This window comes from Mirounga angustirostris, unplaced genomic scaffold (genome assembly GCF_029215605.1).
Source record: "Mirounga angustirostris isolate CCGP_5_RB_7025 unplaced genomic scaffold, mMirAng1.0.hap1 SCAF_17, whole genome shotgun sequence".
Lineage (NCBI taxonomy): Eukaryota > Metazoa > Chordata > Mammalia > Carnivora > Phocidae > Mirounga > Mirounga angustirostris.
In genome coordinates this window covers 180,430-202,085 of record NW_026991725.1, presented here as the reverse complement: position 1 = coordinate 202,085, position 21,656 = coordinate 180,430, and the positions used below count along the sequence as shown (strand labels likewise).

The 21,656-nt window shown below is 44.7% G+C and overlaps 1 protein-coding gene across 1 annotated transcript in view; it reads right to left on the bottom strand.

The window, feature by feature from the left end:
• The window catches only part of NCBP3 (nuclear cap binding subunit 3), a 42,012-nt gene extending 33,462 nt beyond the window's left edge, over positions 1–8,550 (bottom strand). The window contains exons 1-3 of the mRNA XM_064582718.1: positions 8,325–8,550; positions 6,372–6,437; positions 4,349–4,454 (exon numbers count right to left, since the gene is read on the bottom strand). Coding sequence (XP_064438788.1) covers positions 4,349–4,454; positions 6,372–6,437; positions 8,325–8,507 — 355 coding nt within the window. The 5' untranslated portion in view covers positions 8,508–8,550. The remainder of the gene's footprint in view (positions 1–4,348; positions 4,455–6,371; positions 6,438–8,324) is intronic.
• Positions 8,551–21,656: the final 13,106 nt, after the last annotated feature.

Below are 21,656 nucleotides of genomic sequence, written 5' to 3'. Positions count from 1 at the left end.
AACAAATGAATACTCTCCCCCTCACAGCACTGCTCAAAGGATTAAGTTAACCACACAGCAGAGTGACAAGCACATAATAAGCATTTATCAAGTGGTATCTTTTATTATTGCTGGAATTAAGAAGAAGAAGAAGAAGAAATAACTTGACACCTGGTGTGGCTGCAGGAGTCAAGATACTTATTCCAATGTCCCCATTCTCCCAAGAGGCTAGGCCACTTGGATGGCTGCCTGAAGTTGGAGAACACCAGATAATGATAACAACATTTATTGGGCACTTTACTATATGCCACTCTAAGAACTGTAACATTTTAATAAAGCCTCTCAATAACCCTATAAAAACTCCCGGGGTCCCAGAGAACAAAGAATCCAATCAAGAAATGGGCAGAAGACATGAACAGACATTTTTCCAAAGACATCCAAATGGCCAACAGACACATGAAAAAGTGCTCAACATCGCTCAGCACCAGGGAAATCCAAATCAAAACCTCAATGAGATACCACCTCACACCAGTCAGAATGGCTAAAAGTAACAAGTCAGGAAATGACAGATGTTGGCGGGGATGCGGAGAAAGGGGAACCCTCCTACACTGTTGGTGGGAATGCAAGCTGGTGCAGCCACTCTGGAAAACTGTATGGAGATTCCTCAAAAAGTTGAAACTAGAGCTGCCATATGATCCAGCAATTGCACTACTGGGTATTTACCCCAAAGATACAAAAGTAGGGACCCGAAGGGGTACGTGCACCCTGATGTTTATAGCAGCAATGTCCCCAGTAGCCAAACTGTGGAAAGAGCCAAGATGTCCATCGACAGATGAATGGATAAAGAGGTGGTGTGTGTGTGTGTGTGTGTGTGTATATATATATATACACACACACACACACACACAATGGAATATTATGCAGCCATCAAAAGGAAAGAGAGCTTGCCATTTGCAACGATGTGGATGGAACTGGAGGGTGTTATGCTGAGCGAAATAAGTCAAACAGAGAAAGATATGTATCATATCACCTCACTGATATGAGGAATTCTCAATCTCAGGAAACAAACTGAGGGTTGCTGGAGTGGGGGGTGGGGTGGGAGGGATGGGGTGGCTGGGTGATAGACACTGGGGAGGGTATGTGCTATGGTGAGCACTGGGAATTGTGCAAGACTGTTGAATCACAGATCTGTACCTCTGAAACAAATAATGCAATATATGTCAAGAAAAAAAAAAAAAGAAGATAGCAGGAGGGGAAGAATGAAGGGGGGAAAACTGGAGGGGGAGACGAACCATGAGAGACGATGGACTCTGAAAAACAAACTGAGGGTTCTAGAGGGGAGGGGGTTGGGAGGATGGGTTAGCCTGGTGATGGGTATTAAACCGGGCACATTCTGCATGGAGCATGGAGTGTTATGCACAAACAATGAATCATGGAACACTACATCAAAAACTAATGATGTAATGTATGGTGATTAACATAATAATTTAAAAAATTAAAAAAAAAAAAAAAAAAAACACTCCCGGGGGCCTGGGATAGAGTCCTGCCTTTCCAGATAAGGAAACTGAGGTTCAGAGGCTAATAACTTGCCCAAGGTCACAGAGCTAGAAAGTGACAGGTCAGGCTTCAGAACCCATGCTCTTAACCATAACATTAAAGGCTTTCAATCCTGACTATACATTAGAATTACCTGGGGAGACACAAAAGAAAGAACTATCTCTGGGACCTTTACAACCCCCCCTCCCATTCTAATTTAAATTGATCTGGGATAGGCAACAGGGTTCTCCAGAGTTCAGCAACACTATCCTAGGTCATGAGGCCTCCTAGATGAGAAACAAGTTGTAATGAACAACCTGCTCTAGCTGACATCCTAGGTAGATCAATCAGGACTGCTTTTCCAAAAATACAGAAACAAAAACAAAACTAAAGCTTTTTTTTTTTTTTAAGATTTTATTTATTTATTTGTCAGAGAGAGAGAGAGAAGAGCGGCAGGCAGAGGGAGAAGCAGGCTCCCCACTGAGCAAGGAGCTGATGCAGGACTTGATCCCAGGACCCTGGGATCATGACCTGAGCCGAAGGCAGACGCTTAACCGACTGAGCCACGCAGGTGTCCCTAAAGCTTCTTTTTTTTTAAATTAAAACTTAACCTTGAAAGTGATCCTTTTCAGGTAGGTATCATTTTCCCACTTTATAAACAAGGACACTGAGACCTAAAAAGGTTCAATAATTTGCCCACATTCACAAAGAAACTGAGACTGAATTCCAGGAGGGTTTAGCACACTAAAGAGTTCCAACAGAGGTGGGAGAGAAATTTGAGTGGGTGATTAGGGATGCTTTACGGAGGAAGAGACATCTGAACCAGATAAAGCATGGGATAAGGAAGGGCTAATCAGCAGACTAAAAGGCATGAATAAGATCAGAGCAAGATGTCACAAGATGGGATGCCTGGGTGGCTCAGTGAAGCGTCTGACTTCGGCTCAGGTCCTGGGATCAAGTCCTGCATCGGGCTCCTTGCTCAGTGGGGAGCCTGCTTCTCCCTCTGCCTGCCGCTCCCCCCTTGCTTGTGCGCACGCTCTTTCTCTCTCTCTCTCTGACAAATAAATAAAATCTTAAAAAAAAAAATCATAAGAAATGTTCACAGGACTAGAAGTAAACAGGTATAATAAAACTATGGTGCTTAAAGGTGGAGTTGTGAGAGGCCTCAGAGGTCTACTTGAGCCCAAACTGTACAGGCACATGAATGTCAAGCCTGCACAGCTGTTCTATTTTCCTAAAACAGAAATCCACTCAAGCAGATGCCTGGAAACCCAGCCTACACAGGAAGCAAGGTCATATTTCCAACTTGAACTCATGGTGCAGAAAGAGAATAAAGCAGCATCCAGAGTTGAGCTCTGTATCCAAGCTACTCTGTCCACTGGGATGGACTGAGGAGGTTTGGGTTTATGGTATCATATACATACTATAAGGCAATAGAGCAAAGTTATTAAGAGCAAGGCTTTAGAGTCAGAAAACCTGGGTTCAAGTCCTGACTCTACTTTTACTAGTTGTGTAACCCTGGGCATTTATTAAATTTCCTTGAGCTTGTTTCTTTCTTTGTAGAATAGGGATAAAAATATATTTCTCATAGGGCTGTTGTGAGAAATGAATAAGAAACGAGTGTGTAAGGTGCTAATTGACATAGTGCCTGGTAAAACAGCAAGTTCCCAACAAGAAAAACTCACACAGCAAAGCAGAGACCTCTAACATGCATTCAGAAGGATGCCTACTAAGCCCTTCACAAATACCCAAATTTGCAAATACTAAAGGAGACCTTTTGCATTGATGGATTTATATTAGAGTGGAATAATATGGGCTGTGAATTAAAAAAGCAATAATTTTTCTTTTTATTTATAAATTGCTTTGGAAGACTGGGGCAGATTACTATATATGTAATTCAGGGTGAGTTCTAGGAAGCAAAATGTTTACCCTAATAAAACACAAAAATAAAATCACAAACCTGTATCACATAAGTACTAATGGTTTTCCCCTACCAATCCCAGTATTCCTGACTCCCCTAAAAAAAACTATCAGTGTGATACACTTCCATTACAGTATCTATTTACTTATTTATTTGAGAGAAAGCACACGCGTGAACGAGCATGTGGGGGGAGGGGCAGAAGGAGAGGGACAGAGAGATTTAATTAAGCAGACTGCACTGAGCGCAGAGCCCAATGTGAGGCTCAATCTCATGACCTGATGAGATCATGACCTAACCCGAAACCAAGAGTCGGATATTTAACTGACTGTGCCACCCAGACGTCCCACACTTCCATTACATTTAAAGGCAAAGAAAAGTTAACACTTCCATGATAAAAGCAGAAAATGAGTAAGATTCTGTAGAAGTATAGGTTCTAATCTCAGCTCTACCACTAACTGGGTGACCTTCTCTGGGCTTTCTCAGACAAGATGATCTCTCTTTTCCAGCTATAGCATCTAAAGACACAGCTAACAGCAGCTCAACTTTATTTTTTTTTAAGATTTTATTTATTTATTTGAGAGAGAGAGTGAGACAGGGCATGAGAGCGAGGGGAGGGGCAAAGGGAGAAGCAGACTCCCTGCAGAGCATGGAGCCCAATGTGGGGCTTGATCCTGGGACTCCAGGATCATGACCTGAGCTGAAGGCAGACACTTAACCGACTGAGCCACCCAGGTGCCCCAGCAGCTCAAATTTAAACACATCACCTCAGAAATGGAGGCTTTGCAAGTCCCTTCCTTTGGGAGTGTTTGGATGAGGACTGGACATGCAAGGCAAGGCCAGAAGCACAAGGCCATGGCAGGGAAAACCCATTTTCTGGGGAAATGTGGAAAAATACCCCCCAACACATTGTACCTTTCTTCATCATGTCTCGGTCCAAGGCTACATTTCTTTGGGCAAGATTTACTTCTGATCGAAAATGGAAGCGCTTGGCTCGCTGTTCTTTCTTTTCAATTGCTTCCTAGAAGGTACAAAAAAAGCCAAAGTGACACACGGAGGAGGAAAGTTAAATCACAAATGCAACATAATGCTTCAGTGACAACCCTAAAGTAAATCAGAAGAAATAAGCAACATTGTGCCTTTAATAATTTTTGCAGAGAACTGGATATTCACAGTCAATGACTGGGCCAGCATATACTAATACTGCTACAATTTGTAAAAATCTCCATGATTCAATATGTATCACTGTGTCTGGAGCATGCTAGGAATTCAATGAATATTTATTGATTCAACGAGTAATGGCTGCTTTAGTTCTATGACATTTTACTTATTATTAGCAATCATGCAAACAAATTACAACTAAACAATCTCACTCCAATCTTCCAGGTGCCAAAACTGAGGTACAAAAAAGTCAAAAGGCTTGCTGGAGATACTTCGGCTAGTGGAGGGGCAGATCTTCTGATCTCAGTGCTATTTCTAGAAGCCCCATCACCACCCGCATTTCACATTATCTGTGTGCACGGTAATCACACCTATCACATTATGTCTGCCTGAGCAGTCCACTCCCTAAAGCATTTTCCCTGTTTAAAAATAACATTAAAGCGAAGAAACTCTCTCCTCTATTCTAGGCTTGTGTCCATGGAATTGCCAGTTTTCATCTTTAAGTGACAAAAAGCACTGATACTTCACTGAAAAACAAAATAATCAGCTTTTTAAGTTTTTCTCCAAGAGCTAAAATAAGTCCAAGTCCAACTGTGGGTTTCTGATAGCTCTTAGGAACTCTTCACTAATTGTACATTGACTTTGCGACACTAATTGAAGGTCTGACTACAAGAAAGCTTGTGGGGACTGGTAAAGCACTTTGTTATTCCCCAACAGTTCTGCTAATTTTCTTCACTGAAGTCTTCCCAGTGCCAACAACAAATCTACCTTTCCTTAGTAACAACTTAAGTCCCAATTCTGGGACTACCACCCTTTCCCTCATATATGTTTCACATAATGGCTAACCGTACAAGAGTAAGAACAGAACCATCTACTTCTTTTTCAATTACAGTAAGAAAACATCTTCACTTTATTCTATTTTCTTGCCTGTCTAAAAGATGACTAGTTCTTTCATTTGGCCTTTAAGCAATCTGAGACAGATTGAGACCCAGATAAAATACAAAAAGGTAAGCATGACACATTTATTTTTATACGCCCAATATAGTTAAACAGTCCTATTATTCAGAAGTATAATTCAAAATCCTGTTCTAAACTGCACACATTAAAATCAGAATGAATGTCTAAGCTGGATACTACCAAGTATCCAATTAAAGCAACAAATGTATACTGTTTATAATAAGGAAAAAAATAGGCTAAGCTCTGTAAAGAGTTATAGGAAAGCTGGTAACCTAGTAACAGCAGTCACTAGATAAAAGGCAATACTCCCAGGTACTGAGAATAATTCAGCCGACTTGGCTTTCAAAGTTTAGACAGTCACACAATCAGGAAATCCTATTTTTCTAAGGCCGCAACCAGTGAAAAATAAAGACATTTACTAACAGCCTCCTATATGCCAGGTACTTTTCATGTTTTGTTTCAGTTGAAGTGGAAACAGTATTAAAAACAGTATTTAAAAACACATTTTTAAAGAGTAGACATAACATAAAAAAAGCATTCCCAGTGCAGAACTTTTTCTTAGCTATGGTTAAGCACAGGCAACAAGGTACATGGATTTTATCTTTTCACAAATGTAAGAATACAAATGCTGCCTGTGTGTTTTCAGGATGCATGAAGGCATCATTGTGTAATATAAAATTTAAGTTAAAAAAATGTTTTAATCAAGCAACAAAAGAAAAATGGAGGTAAAGAGTAACTGCTGTTCCACAAATCCAAGGGACCAAGTTCATTAAGTTCACCTGCTTATCAAAATGAATAAATAAATTATGGTCTGTCTTACCTTGGAGGTGACATCAATTCCGGTGATGAAGCTGCCAGCCTTGTTTTCATATCTTCTGCTTGTGTCCTAACACGAGGCGGAAGAGTGAGAAATGCTAACAGCAACTGAAGAAAAACTCATGATGAAAGCAACAGATTCCTTTTGGGTAGTCATTCCTTTCAGCAATCCGTCCTCACCCTGACAACCCTTTACTATGAGGAAGCCCGTCTCAGTAACTCCAGGTAGTACGCAATCAACCACTCTAACAAGAATTCTTTTCTAGGTCAGACCCTGTCCCAAACCTTAACTAAGTCCATCTGCTGAAGGTATTTATGTAAATGAAAATCTACAGGCTTTCATGAAAAATGTCCAAGTTAAGTAAGGCACACTCACTCATCTCCCCAGCCCACATAGGACAAATTCATCATGCCAGGCCACCAGGTGGAGCACAAGTCTTCACCAAAATGCACAAAGTCCAGACTCACCTAGACTTCCTAGGAAAACACAGCACAATGCAATGAAAAGAGGATGGGACTTGGAAGCCACAGCTATGAGATTCACTAAGTACTTGACACTGTACAATTCCTTTGGCCTCTATGGGCCTGGGTTTCCTCCATGGTATCTGCCTGCCTTCCTAACCTCTTTAACTGCTCTCCCATTTGCTCTCCCGAACTTTCCATTTCTCCAACAAAACAATTGTGTTCCCATTTCATAGCCTTTGCACCTACTGTGGCCCCTGCTGGGAATACTTTCTTCCAAATCTGCACTTGGCTGGCTCCTTTTTGTCACTCAGGCTTCAGCTTAACTGTCACTAGTCACTATCAGAGGACTTCCCTGACCATCCTAGCCCATTTGGTTTCCCGCTCTGCACACCTTCCCTGTTTTCTGCACTCTCTGTCCCATTAACACGTTTCACTTTCTTCATAGCATTTACCACTATTAGAAATTCTTAATTTGTGTCCTCCAACTAAAACATAAACTCCAGGAGAGAGTTTGATCTTGATCTTGATCCAGGGCCTAGGATTGTGCCTGGCTGCATGTCGCACTGAACGAATAAAGGGATAATATCTACTTCACAACTGCACTGATATTTAAACAACATAATGTAGTAAATGGTAAAATGCCACTATGTTAATTGTTGTTACCAGAGTCTTTATCATTTGCTATCTTCAGTGATCCTGTCTTTTTCGCTTTTTCCCACAATTTCAATTTAAAAGCCAGACTTGCTGACATGTGGTAAAAACTAGTTCATGTTAGATGAGAAATTAAGTACATAAGAGCCATGCAGGCCTGAGACCAGCCCTAAGAACGAGACATAGGACCACCAGACCAAAAGCGAAACACCTCTCCCCCCCACCCCCCATGTGATAAAAGACGGACCAAGGACCACTGCTGGTTCGCTTATGTTTTGGTCTCACTAAGGGTCACATGCCGGGGCCACGGTGTAGGTGCTACAAAGCAGGTGGAATGGGGACAAGATGACTCTCAAGTCACAAAAGAAACACTAAGTTTCTGCTGCTGACAAGTCCAAGCCTCTAAGAGAAACCGCGAGTGCTGTATTTTAACAAACATCAGCTCCAACGGAGACCCTGATGCAGGCGTCACCCGACAGTTCCTCCGGTTCCCGCCCGGGGCCCCGCCTTTATCTCAACCCCCAGACAACTCTAGCCCCTCCTCGCTCACCCCCTGCACAGCCTGGCTCAGAGAGGCAGCAAAGGGACTGTCCTCAATTACCCCTTAGTCTCCCCCGTTTTCTCCAGCCCCCTCAACACCCATTTCCGGGCGCCCTGGCGTCCCTTCTCCCGCTCCCCGTCTTCCCTCAAGCCTGGCGCGTCCGCCCCCGAGCGCTCACTCCCCTCGCTCCCCTTCCCCTGACTTCCCCCGGCCCAGGCGCCGGCCACCTCCCCTTCCGGCCGGCTCGGCCGCGGGGTCTAGCTCAGCGACCTCCTCCTCGCCCCCGCCCCCCGCCCGTACCGGGATCAGTTCTTTCAGCGAGCGCCGCACGGGCACAATCTCCAGCTCGCCCTCCTCCACCTCCATGGGCTCCGGCTCGCCACGCTCCAAACCGGAGTCCGCTTCAGGCGACGGGAGCCCTAGAGCCGGCCCCGCCGGGGCCTCTGCCTTCACCGACACTCGCAGGCCCCGTACGGCCGCCATAGCCGCCTGCCGGCCGCACCACTGAGAGCCCGCCTCGCACACTCGCCGGCTAGAGCGCCGCCCCCACTGGCCACAGAGCAGCCGCCGCTGCCCCCTAGAGTGTCGCCTACATCGGCTAGAAGCACCACACCCCTCCCCCTCAGCGCCGCCTCCCCCTGGTGGCGGGAGGGACCCAGGACAGCGGGAGCGGGACCTGGTGAAGAGAAGGCGGGCCAAGTGGGGACGCGGGCGGGGCCTGCTGGAGGGGGCGGGGCCTGGGGAGATCGGTGTAACCCGCACTTAGAGAATAGGTTCGCCTTGAGCAGTAAACCTGTTATAAAAAAAAGAAGAAGAAAGCAGGAGGGGAAGAATGAATGGGGGGGAAATCGGAGGGGGAGACGAACCATGAGAGATGATGGACTCTGAAAAACAAGCTGAAGGTTCTAGAGGGGGGAGGGTTCTAGGGGTGGGAGGATGGGTTAGCCTGGTGATGGGTATTAAAGAGGGCACGTTCTGCATGGAGCACTGGGTGTTATGCACAAACAATGAATCATGGAACACTTCATCTAAAACTAATGATGTAATGTATGGTGATTAACATAACATAATAAAAAAATCAAATAAAAAAAAGGCAGCTTTACTAAATGATCATTACATGTCAGTGACTGTTCCGACAGCTTGATATCTTACAACTCTATTGAATAGGTGCTATTACTAGCATCATTTCACATATGAGGAAACTGAGGCATAGAAATTTACCCAATGTTGACAATGTGACAGGCTATTTATTTATTTAAAGATTTTCTTTGTTTGTCAGAGAAAGAGAGTGTGCACAAGCAGGGGAACAGCAGTCAGAGGTAGAGGGAGAAGCAGGCTCCCCTCTGAGGAAGGAGCCCAACAGGACAGATCCCAGGACCCTGGGATCATGACCCGAATGGAAGGCAGGTGCTTAACCAAGTGAGCCACCCAGGCGCCCCCATTTCTTATTTTTCTAAGTAGGCTCCAGCATGGAGCCCAGTGTGGGGCTTGAACTCACAGCCCTGAGATCAAGACCTGAGCTGAAATCAAGAGTGGGATGCTCAACTGAGTGAGTGAGCCACCTAGGCGCCTGGGTCAGGCTATTTAAGGGATAAAACCTGAATCTGAGCTTAAGGTTCCGGAGCCTAGGTCTATCACTTTTAGGCAGTTGGTAGGTTTACAGCCTACTTCCTTGCCAACTGTTGTCTCTTTAAAGTCTCCCAATAACTGGCCCATTTTACATACACAAATACTGAGACTCCAGAAGAGTAGTGAGCTGCCCAAAGCCCAGAGTTTGAACCCGAATTTCCTGACTCCCCAGGGCTCAGTCCACTGTAAACTCCTGAGCATGGTTTCTTGCAACATTTCTGATAGCCTGGTTGGAAGACAGGGAGAGTCCTCTAGATTTCCAGAGGGCACCACTGGTCAGTTTTTGCTTTGAGTCCTGATTTTGCACCTTCCTTTCTTTTTTTTTTTTTTTTTTTTTTTAATTTTTTTATTCTTATGTTAATCCCCTTACATTACAACATTAGTTTTAGATGAAGTGTTCCATGATTCATTGTTTGTGCACAACACCCAGTGCTCCATGCAGAATGTGCCCTCCTAAATACCCACCACCAGGCTAACCCATCCTCCCACCCCCCTCCCCTCTAGAACCCTGTTTGTTTTTCAGAGTCCATCGTCTCTCATGGTTCGTCTACCCCTCCGATTTCCCCCGCTTCATTCTTCCCCTCCTGCTACCTTCTTCTTCTTCTTCTTTTTTTTTTTTCTTAACATATATTGCATTATTTGTTTCAGAGGTACAGATCTGAGATTCAACAGTCTTGCACAATTCACAGCGCTTACCAGAGCACATACACTCCCCAGTGTCTATCACCCAGTCCCCCCATCCCTCCCACCCCACCCCCCACTCCAACAACACTCAGTTTGTTTCCTGCGATTAAGAATTCCTCATATCAGTGAGATCATATGATACATGTCTTTCTCTGTTTGACTTATTTCACTCAACATAATACCCTCCAGTTCCATCCACGTCGTTGCAAATGGCAAGATCTCATTCCTTTTGATGGCTGCATAATATTCCATTGTATATATATACCACATCTTCTTTATCCATTCATCTGTCGATGGACATCTTGGCTCTTTCCACAGTTTGGCTATTGTGGACATTGCTGCTATAAACATCGGGGTGCACGTAGCCCTTCGGATCCCTACTTTTGTATCTTTGGGGTAAATACCCAGTAGTGCAATTGCTGGATCATATGGTAGCTCTATTTTCAACTTTTTGAGGAACCTCCATACAGTTTTCCAGAGTGGCTGCACCAGCTTGCATTCCCACCAACAGTGTAGGAGGGTTCCCCTTTCTCCGCATCCCCGCCAACATCTGTCGTTTCCTGACTTGTTAATTTTAGCCATTCTGACTGGTGTGAGGTGATATCTCATTGAGGTTTTGATTTGGATTTCCCTGATGCCGAGCGATATTGAGCACTTTTTCATGTGTCTGTTGGCCATTTGGATGTCTTCTTTGGAAAAATGTCTGTTCATGTCTTCTGCCCATTTCTTAATTGGATTCTTTGTTCTTTGGGTGTTGAGTTTGATGAGTTCTTTATAGATTTTGGATACTAGCCTTTTATCTGATATGTCATTTGCAAATATCTTCTCCCATTCTGTCGGTTGTCTTTTGGTTTTGTTAACTGTTTCCTTTGCTTTGCAAAAGCTTCTTATCTTGATGAAGTCCCAATAGTTCATTTTTGCCCTTGCTTCCCTTGCCTTTGGCGATGTTTCTAGGAAGAAGTTGCTTCGGCTGAGGTCAAAGAGGTTGTTGCCTGTGTTCTCCTTTAGGATTTTGATGGACTCCTGTCTCACATTGAGGTCTTTCAACCATTTGGAGTCTATTTTTGTGTGTGGTGTAAGGAAGTGGTCCAGTTTCATTCTTCTGCATGTGTCTATCCAATTTTCCCAACACCATTTGTTGAAGAGACTGTCTTTGTTCCATTGGACATTCTTTCCTGCTTTGTCGAAGATTAGTTGACCATAGAGTTGAGGGTCCATTTCTGGGCTCTCTATTCTGTTCCATTGATCGATGTGTCTGTTTTTGTGCCAGTACCATGCTGTCTTGATGATGACAGCTTTGTAATAGAGCTTGAAGTCCGGAATTGTGATGCCACCGGCTTTGCTTTTCTTTTTCAATATTCCTCTGGCTATGCGGGGTCTTTTCTGGTTCCATACAAATTTTAGGATTATTTGTTCCATTTCTTTGAAAAAAGTGGATGGTATTTTGATGGGGATTGCATTGAATGTGTAGATTGCTCTAGGTAGCATGGACATCTTCACAATATTTGTTCTTCCAATCCATGAGCATGGAACGTTTTTCCATTTCTTTGTGTCTTCCTCAATTTCTTTCATGAGTATTTTATAGTTTTCTGAGTACAGATCCTTTGTCTCTTTGGTTAGATTTATTCCTAGGTATCTTATGGTTTTGGGTGCAATTGTAAATGGGATCGACTCCTTAATTTCTCTTTCTTCTGTCTTGTTGTTGGTGTATAGGAATGCCACTGACTTCTGTGCATTGATTTTATATCCTGCCACTTTACTGAATTCCTGTATGAGTTCTAGCAGTTTTGGGGTGGAGTCTTTTGGGTTTTCCACAGAAAGTATCATATCATCTGCAAAGAGTGAGAGTTTGACTTCTTCTTTGCCAATTTGGATGCCTTTGATTTCTTTTTGTTGTCTGATTGCTGTGGCTAGGACTTCCAATACTATGTTGAATAGCAGTGGTGATAGTGGACATCCCTGCCGCGTTCCTGACCTTAGGGGGAAAGTGCTCAGTTTTTCCCCATTGAGAATAATATTTGCTGTAGGTTTTTCATAGATGGCTTTTATGATATTGAGGTATGTACCCTCTATCCCTATACTCTGAAGAGTTTTGATCAAGAAAGGATGCTGTACTTTGTCAAAAGCTTTTTCGGCATCTATCGAGAGGATCATATGATTCTTGTTCTTTCCTTTGTTAATGTACTGTATCACATTGATTGATTTGCGGATGTTGAACCAACCTTGCAGCCCAGGGATAAATCCCACTTGGTCATGGTGAATAATCCTTTTAATGTACTGTTGGATCCTATTGGCTAGTATTTTGGTGAGAATTTTTGCATCCATGTTCATCAGGGATATTGGTCTGTAATTCTCCTTTTTGATGGGGTCTTTGTCTGGTTTGGGGATCAAGGTAATGCTGGCCTCATAAAATGAGTTTGGAAGTTTTCCTTCCGTTTCAATTTTTTGGAACAGTTTCAGAAGAATAGGTATTAATTCTTCTTGAAATGTTTGGTAGAATTCCCCTGGGAAGCCATCTGGCCCTGGGCTTTTGTTTTTTGGGAGATTTTTGATGACTGCTTCAATTTCCTTAGTGGTTATAGGTCTGTTCAGGTTTTCTATTTCATCCTGGTTCAGTTTTGGTAGTTGATACATCTCTAGGAATGCATCCATCTCTTCCAGGTTATCTAATTTGCTGGCATAGAGTTGCTCATAATATGTTCTTATAATTGTTTGTATTTCTTTGGTGTTGGTGGTGATCTCTCCTCTTTCATTCATGATTTTGTTGATTTGGGTCATTTCTCTTCTCTTTTTGATAAGTCTGGCCAGGGGTTTATCAATCTTGTTAATTCTTTCAAAGAACCAGCTCCTAGTTTCGTTGATCTGTTCTACTGTTCTTTTAGTTTCTATTTCATTGATTTCTGCTCTGATCTTTATGATTTCTCTTCTCCTGCTGGGTTTAGGCTTTATTTGCTGTTCTTTCTCCAGCTCCTTTAGGTGTAGGGTTAGGTTGTGTACTTGAGACCTTTCTTGTTTCTTGAGAAAGGCTTGTATTGCTATATACTTTCCTCTTAGGACTGCCTTTGCTGCATCCCAAAGATTTTGAACAGTTGTGTTTTCATTTTCATTAGTTTCCATGTATTTTTTTAATTCTTCTTTAATTTCCTGGTTGACCCATTCATTCTTCAGTAGGATGCTCTTTAGCCTCCATGTATTTGAGTTCTTTCCGACTTTCCTCTTGGGATTGAGTTCTAGTTTCAAAGCATTGTGGTCTGAAAATAGGCAGGGAATGATCCCAATCTTTTGGTACCGGTTGAGACCTGATTTATGACCTAGGATGTGGTCGATTCTGGAGAATGTTCCATGGGCAGTAGAGAAGAATGTGTATTCCGTTGCTTTGGGGTGGAATGTTCTGAATATGTCTGTGAAGTCCATTTGGTCCAGTGTGTCATTTAAAGTCTTTATTTCCTTGTTGATCTTTTGCTTAGATGATCTGTCCATTTCAGTGAGGGGGATGTTAAAGTCCCCCACTATTATTGTATTGTTGTTGATGTGTTTCTTTGCTTTTGTTATTAATTGCCTTATATAATTGGCTGCTCCCATGTTAGGGGCATAGATATTTACAATTGTTAGATCTTCTTGTTGGATAGATCCTTTAAGTATGATATAGTGTCCTTCCTCATCTCTTATTACAGTCTTTGGTTTAAAATCTAATTTGTCTGATATAAGGATTGCCACCCCAGCTTTCTTTTGGTGTCCATTAGCATGGTAAATGGTTTTCCACCCCCTCACTTTCAATCTGGGGGTGTCTTTGGGTCTAAAATGAGTCTCTTGCAGACAGCATATCGATGGATCTTGTTTTTTAATCCAGTCTGTTAGCCTGTTGCACCTTCCTTTCTATGTTACCTTGGGCTAGATCTGGCCCCTACCTGGGCCTGTCTTCCCATCTGAAGAGGGTGTAAATGGGACCCTAGGGTTTCTGAGGCCCTACTAGCTCTAACCATGGAGGAACAAATAATTATAAACCAAGGGAGGGCATAATCAGCATCAGACCTGTCTGGGTTTCAAACTGACTGGCTCTGTCCCTTACACCATGTGTGACCTTGGCAAGCCACTTAACCCTTCAAAATCTGTTTCTTCATCAGTAAAATGGGATAATATTCCCCCCCCCCCAAAGGAGAGTGTGAGGATTGAATGATATGTAGATGTAGGACCCAACAGAAGGAGTACAACACATCGAAGTTTTTCTTAAACGTGAGCTGAATCACAGCACAAACACAAGATGGGGCTCTTTAGAGGGCTAGTTTTATCTGGTGAAAGGGACACAGTAGTTAACAAAATTGGATTGAATGCCTGGAATGCATTTGCATGAATTTTTAAGAACATTTCAAAGAAAGTTTGTGCTTGGGGTGGCCAGCTTTGGGTGACAGTGATAGACCCCAGCATTACACTTGTTTTCTAGGCCTGAAGGGGTGGGGGATAGGGAGAGGAGGAAGCAGTCCTTCCTCAGCTGTGGCCTCTGGAGGCCAGCAGAAAAAGCTGGGCAGACTCTCCCACAGGATAGGAACCCTGTTGCTTGAGGATTCAGGCATTGCAGTTCAGCACAGTTCGGAGGAAAACCAGTTCCCTGGGGGAGTTCTAGCTGGCAGGAGAATTAGGAATCCAGAGCAAGCCAGGGCAACAGGCAAACACGAGGGTTCCTAGACTCCTGCCAGGAATGCCCTCTGTGCCTATTCCTTTTTGGTCACCTAACTTAACCCTACCTCACCCCCTTCACCTCTGTCCTCAGTGCAGCCTGCTGAGGTGGAGTCACAGAATTAGGAGGGATAAAGAATAATTTCCAAAAACTCAAAAAATGTTACTTAAATATAAAATGAACACATGTCAACGCTTTTATTCACTGATTAATGAATGAGGACATCAGTAAGATATTAACCCCAGTTCAAAAGAGAATTTGAGAATGAATACAGAGTTGGTCAAAGGAATGCTGCAATGAACTTAACAACAAAGGTTAATGCCCTACAATGCAAGAAAGTGCAACCTTTGGGTTTCCCCCTTATCAGACAGAAAATATTTGCATTGCTATTGGACAAGAATCATTTACTCATTATAAGTTTCCTATGAATTAGCCTCTACTCTTACAGAGTTGTAAAATACTCAATAGTAAATCAGAAGTCAAGCAAAGGTACATGTTCCTTAGAAAATCAGATGATCCCCAGGTGGAACTGGCACATTGAACAGCACCTGACCCTGAGAGGACATCATTGTAGTTCTTTTTCCTATTCATTTTCCTACTTCCAAAGTCTGGATGATTTCTTATTAACGGAAGAAACCAGGAGAGTGACACATTGGGGGAGAGAGGAGAGAGAGTTTCACGAAGGAAGTGATCGAGTGTCAAATGCAGTGGAACTTGGTTTGTTGGCTGTTGGTGACCTTGAGGAGACCAATGCCCATGAAGGAGAAGGTAGATTAATGGTGGAATGTGAAAAAGTATGGACAAGTCTTTTAAAAAGTTTGTGAAGATGGAGGCTAGGGGACAAGGAAGGATATTAACAGGGTCCTCTACAGGATTCACTTTTTTTTTTTTCTTTGACTGAAATCGGCCACACCCTCTCCTTTCTCTCTCTCCCATTCATGGAGGAGGGGAATAAAAATAATAGAAGCCTATCTCTCCTAGGGCAACAAAAGGAAAAGCAATTAAAAGGTAATATAAGCTTCTAAGGTGAAATCAAATGCTACATGAGAACTGGTAATATGGTCCACTGACCTGAGGTGATGACTATTCAGAGATGTTCTTTAATGCAGTTTTAAATTGGGCACACACAACCCCATGCCTCATACCCCCCAGTTTATGTCTATCCTTGGAACAGGGGCAGGTTGTTAGTTAAGGAAAAATGTCCACAGTTAAAGGAAAGCTCATGAGGCAGCTGACCCTGGTGAGGGAGTTGTATCCACATCCCCCAACCTCCTACACAGCTAAATTCTTGAAAGGACTATCTTCCCTCATTTCTCCATCTGACTTGACTACTCTGTATCATGGACGCTGATGGTCACTCCCTAGTTCTTGAAACCAGACACACTCTTCCGTTATAAAGCCACACTTGGTTTTCCTTTTTCGCCTTCCCTGCTGCTCCTGCTCCAGGGCCTTTTCGGGTTCTTCCTCTTCACCCAATATTAATAGTTGTCCAAGACTCAATCCTAGACCCTCTTTCTTCTCACCCCATGCTCAATGTCTAGGCCATCTTATCCCATCCATGGCTTCCAGTTCCCCCACCATACATACCCCTAGGTCCCCCACATCTCTATCTCTAATTCTCCCCTCTCCTCTGAGCTCTAGACCCACATGTCTAACTGCCTAGTGTACATCTTCCTTTGAATGTCTCAAGGCACCTCTCTTCTCCTACATATCCCTCTCGTCCATCTGCGTCTTTCCATCCTCTTGGCTACCATTCCTCAGCTTCTCTCCATCCCAGCTGTCATCATATCCAATCTTGTCTGGACACTGCTGTGGCCTTCGCACTGATTTCTCCATTTTCTGTTTCCTCCACCCTCATCCCTCCTCTACCCTGTAGCCAGACTGGTCTTTTCAGTACACATTATCCAGGCCTGCCTTCCTCTTCAGCTTCATTTTGTACTGCATTCCTCCTCACTCCCAACATCACCACCTGAGTTCTTGGTAAGCCTCAGGCTCCCTCCTACCACAGGGGTCTTACACAGATTGGTCTCTTGCCTGAGATTTCTTTCCCCCTCTTTGGCCTAGATAGTTCTTCCTCAACTTCAGATCTCAGCTGGAGCCTCTTTTCCTCTGGGAACCTCCCAACTACTCTTAGCCACCACCACAAGCCTTTCCTATACAGCACTCATATCAGTTCAAAATCATCCACATACATGCATGGCAACTTGATTGATGTCTGTCTCCTGCAGTGGGCTATGAGAGCCATGAGAGCAGGAACAGTATTGATTTAGCTGATTGTCTAACTCAGTGCCCAGGTGTAGAAGGCCCTGGACATATACTGAAACGATGGATGGATGGATGGATGGATGGATGGATGGATGGATGGATGGATGGATGGGCATATCAGAAGAAAATGAGACTTTTGCCCACATTAGATTTAAAGACATGGAGCACCAGATCTACCCCCCACCTTTACCAAATTCTAGACCAGGGCTATTCAATGTCAACCATCACTGTTCGTTAAAATCACCTAGGTGAAGATGCATACTTGTAACTAGTAGACAAATAAGTCCTGGAGATGTAATACACAGTACAGTGATTATAGACAAAAAAATTATTATAAACATAAAACTTGCTAAGAGACTAGATCTTAATTGTCCCCACCACTACAAGAAATGATAATTATGTGAAGAGACAGAGGTGTTAGCTAATGCTACAGTGGCAATCATATTGCAATACAAATATATCAAATCAATATGTTTGTACACCTTAAACTTATAGAATATTATATGTCAATTGCATTTCAATTAAAAATAAAAAAACTTAAAAATCAACTAGGAAGCTGAAAAGATTACACATTGTATGATTCCAACTCTATGACATTCTGGAAAAAGCAAAAATATGGAGACAGTAAAAAGATCAGTGGTTGCCAGGGTTGGGGGTAGGTGAAGGGTGGGGTTTGGGGGGAGGGAAGGATGGACAGGTGGGACATGGGGGATTCTTAGGGCAGTGAAACTACTCTGTGTGAAACTGTAAGACTGATGCATGGTATTATACATTTGTCAAAACTTACACAACAAACAACACAAAGAGTGGACTCTGAAGTAAACTGTCTCTAGTTAATTATGATGTGTCAATACTATCTCATTGGTTGTAACACACGTACCATAGTAAGGCAAGATGTTACTAACAGGAGAGCCTGGGGGGCAGGAGGGGAGCCTGAGAGGGTGTGCAGGAACTCTTTGTACTTTCCTCTCAACTTTTCTATAAACCTAAAACTGTTCCAAAATATAGTCTATTAATTAAAAAAAAAAAAATCCTGACATTCAGACTACATCCCAGACCAATTAAATCAGAATCTCTGATGATGGAGCCCAGGCATCAGGGTTTTATTTTTTTTTCAAAGCTCCTTGGGGGATCCTAGCATGTAGGCGCGTTGATAACTACTGTTTAGACTGAACTGGGAATGGGAGGGGCAGATCACGGCTGGGAGCCTTCCCTCAGCTTTGGGGTGGGTTTCCCAGGAAGGTGGGTAGATATTGGCACAGCTTGCCTTCAAGAAGGAGATGGGAGAAACTGAGGGCAAAGGGATCCTCTTCTGTGAAAGTTCCAGTGCCTTAGGGATGGTCCCCCGGACTCTGGGGGAGACCAGGTATACAGACTTAACCAGCTCCTTCCTGTGTTGCAGTTCCCCATTATTCCAGTTCCATTCCTTTGGCATAGACAAGTCTGGGCCATGGGAGGTAGGCTCTTGAGGAGACCAAAGGTCTGTGTGGTGGGGGTGTCACAAGGCTCTTAATGCAGACAGTATCAGCCAATTGCATGGACCATGGCTAGGAAAAGTGACCGGTCTTGCGGGGAATGGGACAGAGTGAGCCAAGCAGTAACAGGAAAGAAGGAGCCAGAGCAGAGGGCATCTGAGAGAGAAGGCAGAAGGGGTTTCCTCCTACATGCCCAGGAGTGTGAGGCAATAGCCTTTGGAAAGCCAAGGGGGTGGAAATCTGGGTTATAGCTACAGGGGAGGCCTGAGCTAGTTTTCAGGCTGAGGAACAGGAACATGGGACCAGAAAAGCCAGTGATATACAGGCCAGAGAAGGGCCTTACTAGGGATCAAAGTGGAGAGAATGGGGCCCCCAGAAGGAAGACCCCATCTTGTGATTCAGCTGAGAGATGCTCTTTGAATGGTCTTCATCATGGTGGAACAGTCAGTGGGCAGATATAGGTCGAGAAAGTGACTCAGTCAGTGGGTGAGGTTGCAATTCCTAGGCCCTGATTCCAGTCTTGTAGGAAATGGACTAGACACCAGACCACATGCCAAGGGTGTCTCTGGGGCTGTGACCAGGGAAGGCTTCCTGGAGGAGGTGACTTGGGGATGGTGGGGGCCTAGGCAGTGGGGAGGGGAGGGAGGCTGGCCACAAAGCTAAGAGGGGCTAGTGACAAACTGGTCAGCTTGATGTGGGAGGGGACTGGCAGCTGTCCTGGAGAATGAAAGGATTGAGACTTTGTTCCCTGGGACATCCTAGCTGGAGAAATAAATGAGTCTGAGATCCCAGAGGAAAAAGCCAGATCTGTGTATGACAGAGGGGACCTGGACAGGAGATGGTCATTTAAGCCATGGCCACGCAGTCTAGCAGGAGGCTGGAGTGGTTCAGGGAGTCCTTGCAGACCAGGACTCTGTTCTGCAGGTGAGATGGAGGGCACACCCTTCCCCAGACCCTCCTGGTCTCCTCCTGAGCCCCAGTTGACCCTCAGGGTCCAGTACCACCCATTGCATGGCTTCCCCTGGCTTCCCTTGGCAGAGTCCAATGGCCCAGGAGGCAGGCCTGCTTGTTTACCCAAGGGGAGGTTATGTAGGTGTGTAGGCCTCATGTGTGTGTATGTGTGTGTGAGAGAGAGAGAGAGAGAGAGAGAGAGAGAGAGAGAGACTAAGTAATTTGTGGGGTGTTTATATGGGTCTCAGTATGTGTCTGGGTGTCCCCCTGGAAAATTGGAAACCTTAGTGGCTTTGAGCCCCCCCCCCCACTTCAGGCTGAGACCATATAGGATGATAGGGATTGGGAGGAGCAGAGACCAAAGTGCCTGTAGGTTCCAGAGCCCAAAGAGATTCTCTGCAAGTTATCAGGGCCTCCAAGGACAAACCCAACTGTCCCCTAGCCTGCAGCTGGACACTGATGGCTTGGGCTCAGCTCTCCTGTGTGGTTAGGCTTGGAAATGCAGCCCCTGTCTCTGGTTTTCCTAGATGTCCTTTCCCTGAATAGGGTTCTCCATTTTCCTGGCAGCTGATGTGGGAAGACCTGGGTGGGGTGGGTAGACAAGGGATCTGGGCTCTAGTCTGGCTCTTCCCTGACTTGCTATGTAACTGAGTGAGACTGTTTCCTGGGCCTCAGTTTCCCTACCACAGTGTGCCTCCTAGAGTGGTTGTCCTCATGGGGAAATGACATCATGCACCTATGGTCCTATTCAAAGTTCTTATGCATGATGATCTGGCCTGTCAAACCCAGACCCAGGACTTGGTGACTAACGCTTGGGATGAACCACCTCCTTGGAGGTGAGGCTGTCTTTGACAAGTAGAGGCAGGGGTTGGGGGAAGGCAGTGTTCTAGAGGAGTGGGTGGGCCTGAAGAGCCGTGGGAGTAAGGAGTGAATGGAGTGTGGGGCATGGTCAGGAGAGCATCCAGAGGGTAGCAGGGCTGATGGCAGGGGCCTCAAATGCCAGGCTGACCACTGGAGAAACATGGAAGGGTTCTGAGAGGGATGGGCAGATGGGCATGGTCAGGGGTGTGCCTGAAGATTGCTCTGGTAGCCAGTAAGAGGATGGATTAGAGTCCTAAGGACCAAGGCCAGGAGACCAGTAAGGAAGTGAGAGACGGTGGGGAGGCAGTGGGGATAGACCTACTTACTGGTCTTGGCATTTGGGAAACTTCCGTCTGGCCACCAGTGCCCCTCTCAGAGAGGGCTTGGTACAGTCCCTCATGGGACCTTCCCAGGATGACCAGGAAACTTGCAATAACAGCTTTGGTATCCATTTCTCAGATGGAAAAACTGAGCAGCATGCTGGGTAGCCTTTGGTTTGGTCTCCTGGTTGGTCTCATTTCACCCAGCTGGGAACTCCACAGATAGGTAAATACCAATCGTGCAAGATGTGCTGAGCCCATAACCTCTAAGGCTGGTTCCAGAGAGCCCCAGAAACAGAAAGTTCTTTTTAAGGGCCTCACTTGCTGAGTACTTACTATATACTGAGTACTGTATCAGATGCTTGGCACAAGGACTTCATTTAACTTCACAAGAACCCCCGAGGAGGTGCTGATATTATCCACATTCTACCAGTGAGGAAACCAAGACTCTTCCGATGGCTTTGCCAAAGGTCACACACAGCTATTAAATGGAAAAGCTTGGATTCAAGCTCAAGGCTGTCTGACCTCACTGACGACTTTTCACGATGGCCATGGAGGGCCTACTATGAGCAGGGAGCTGCAGGGTGCAAAAAGCCCAAGCCAGTGCCCAAGGCTAAAGGGGCACAGTAAAGACGCTGGACACATGTCACAGGGACTCCTGTGCTGCTCCACTGGGACTTTCGCCCCATGGGGAGTGGTGACGGCTCCCAAGGACCAGACCTTGGGCTTCCTGGGTCCCTGTGAAACATGGGCATCCCAACGGCTCAACATC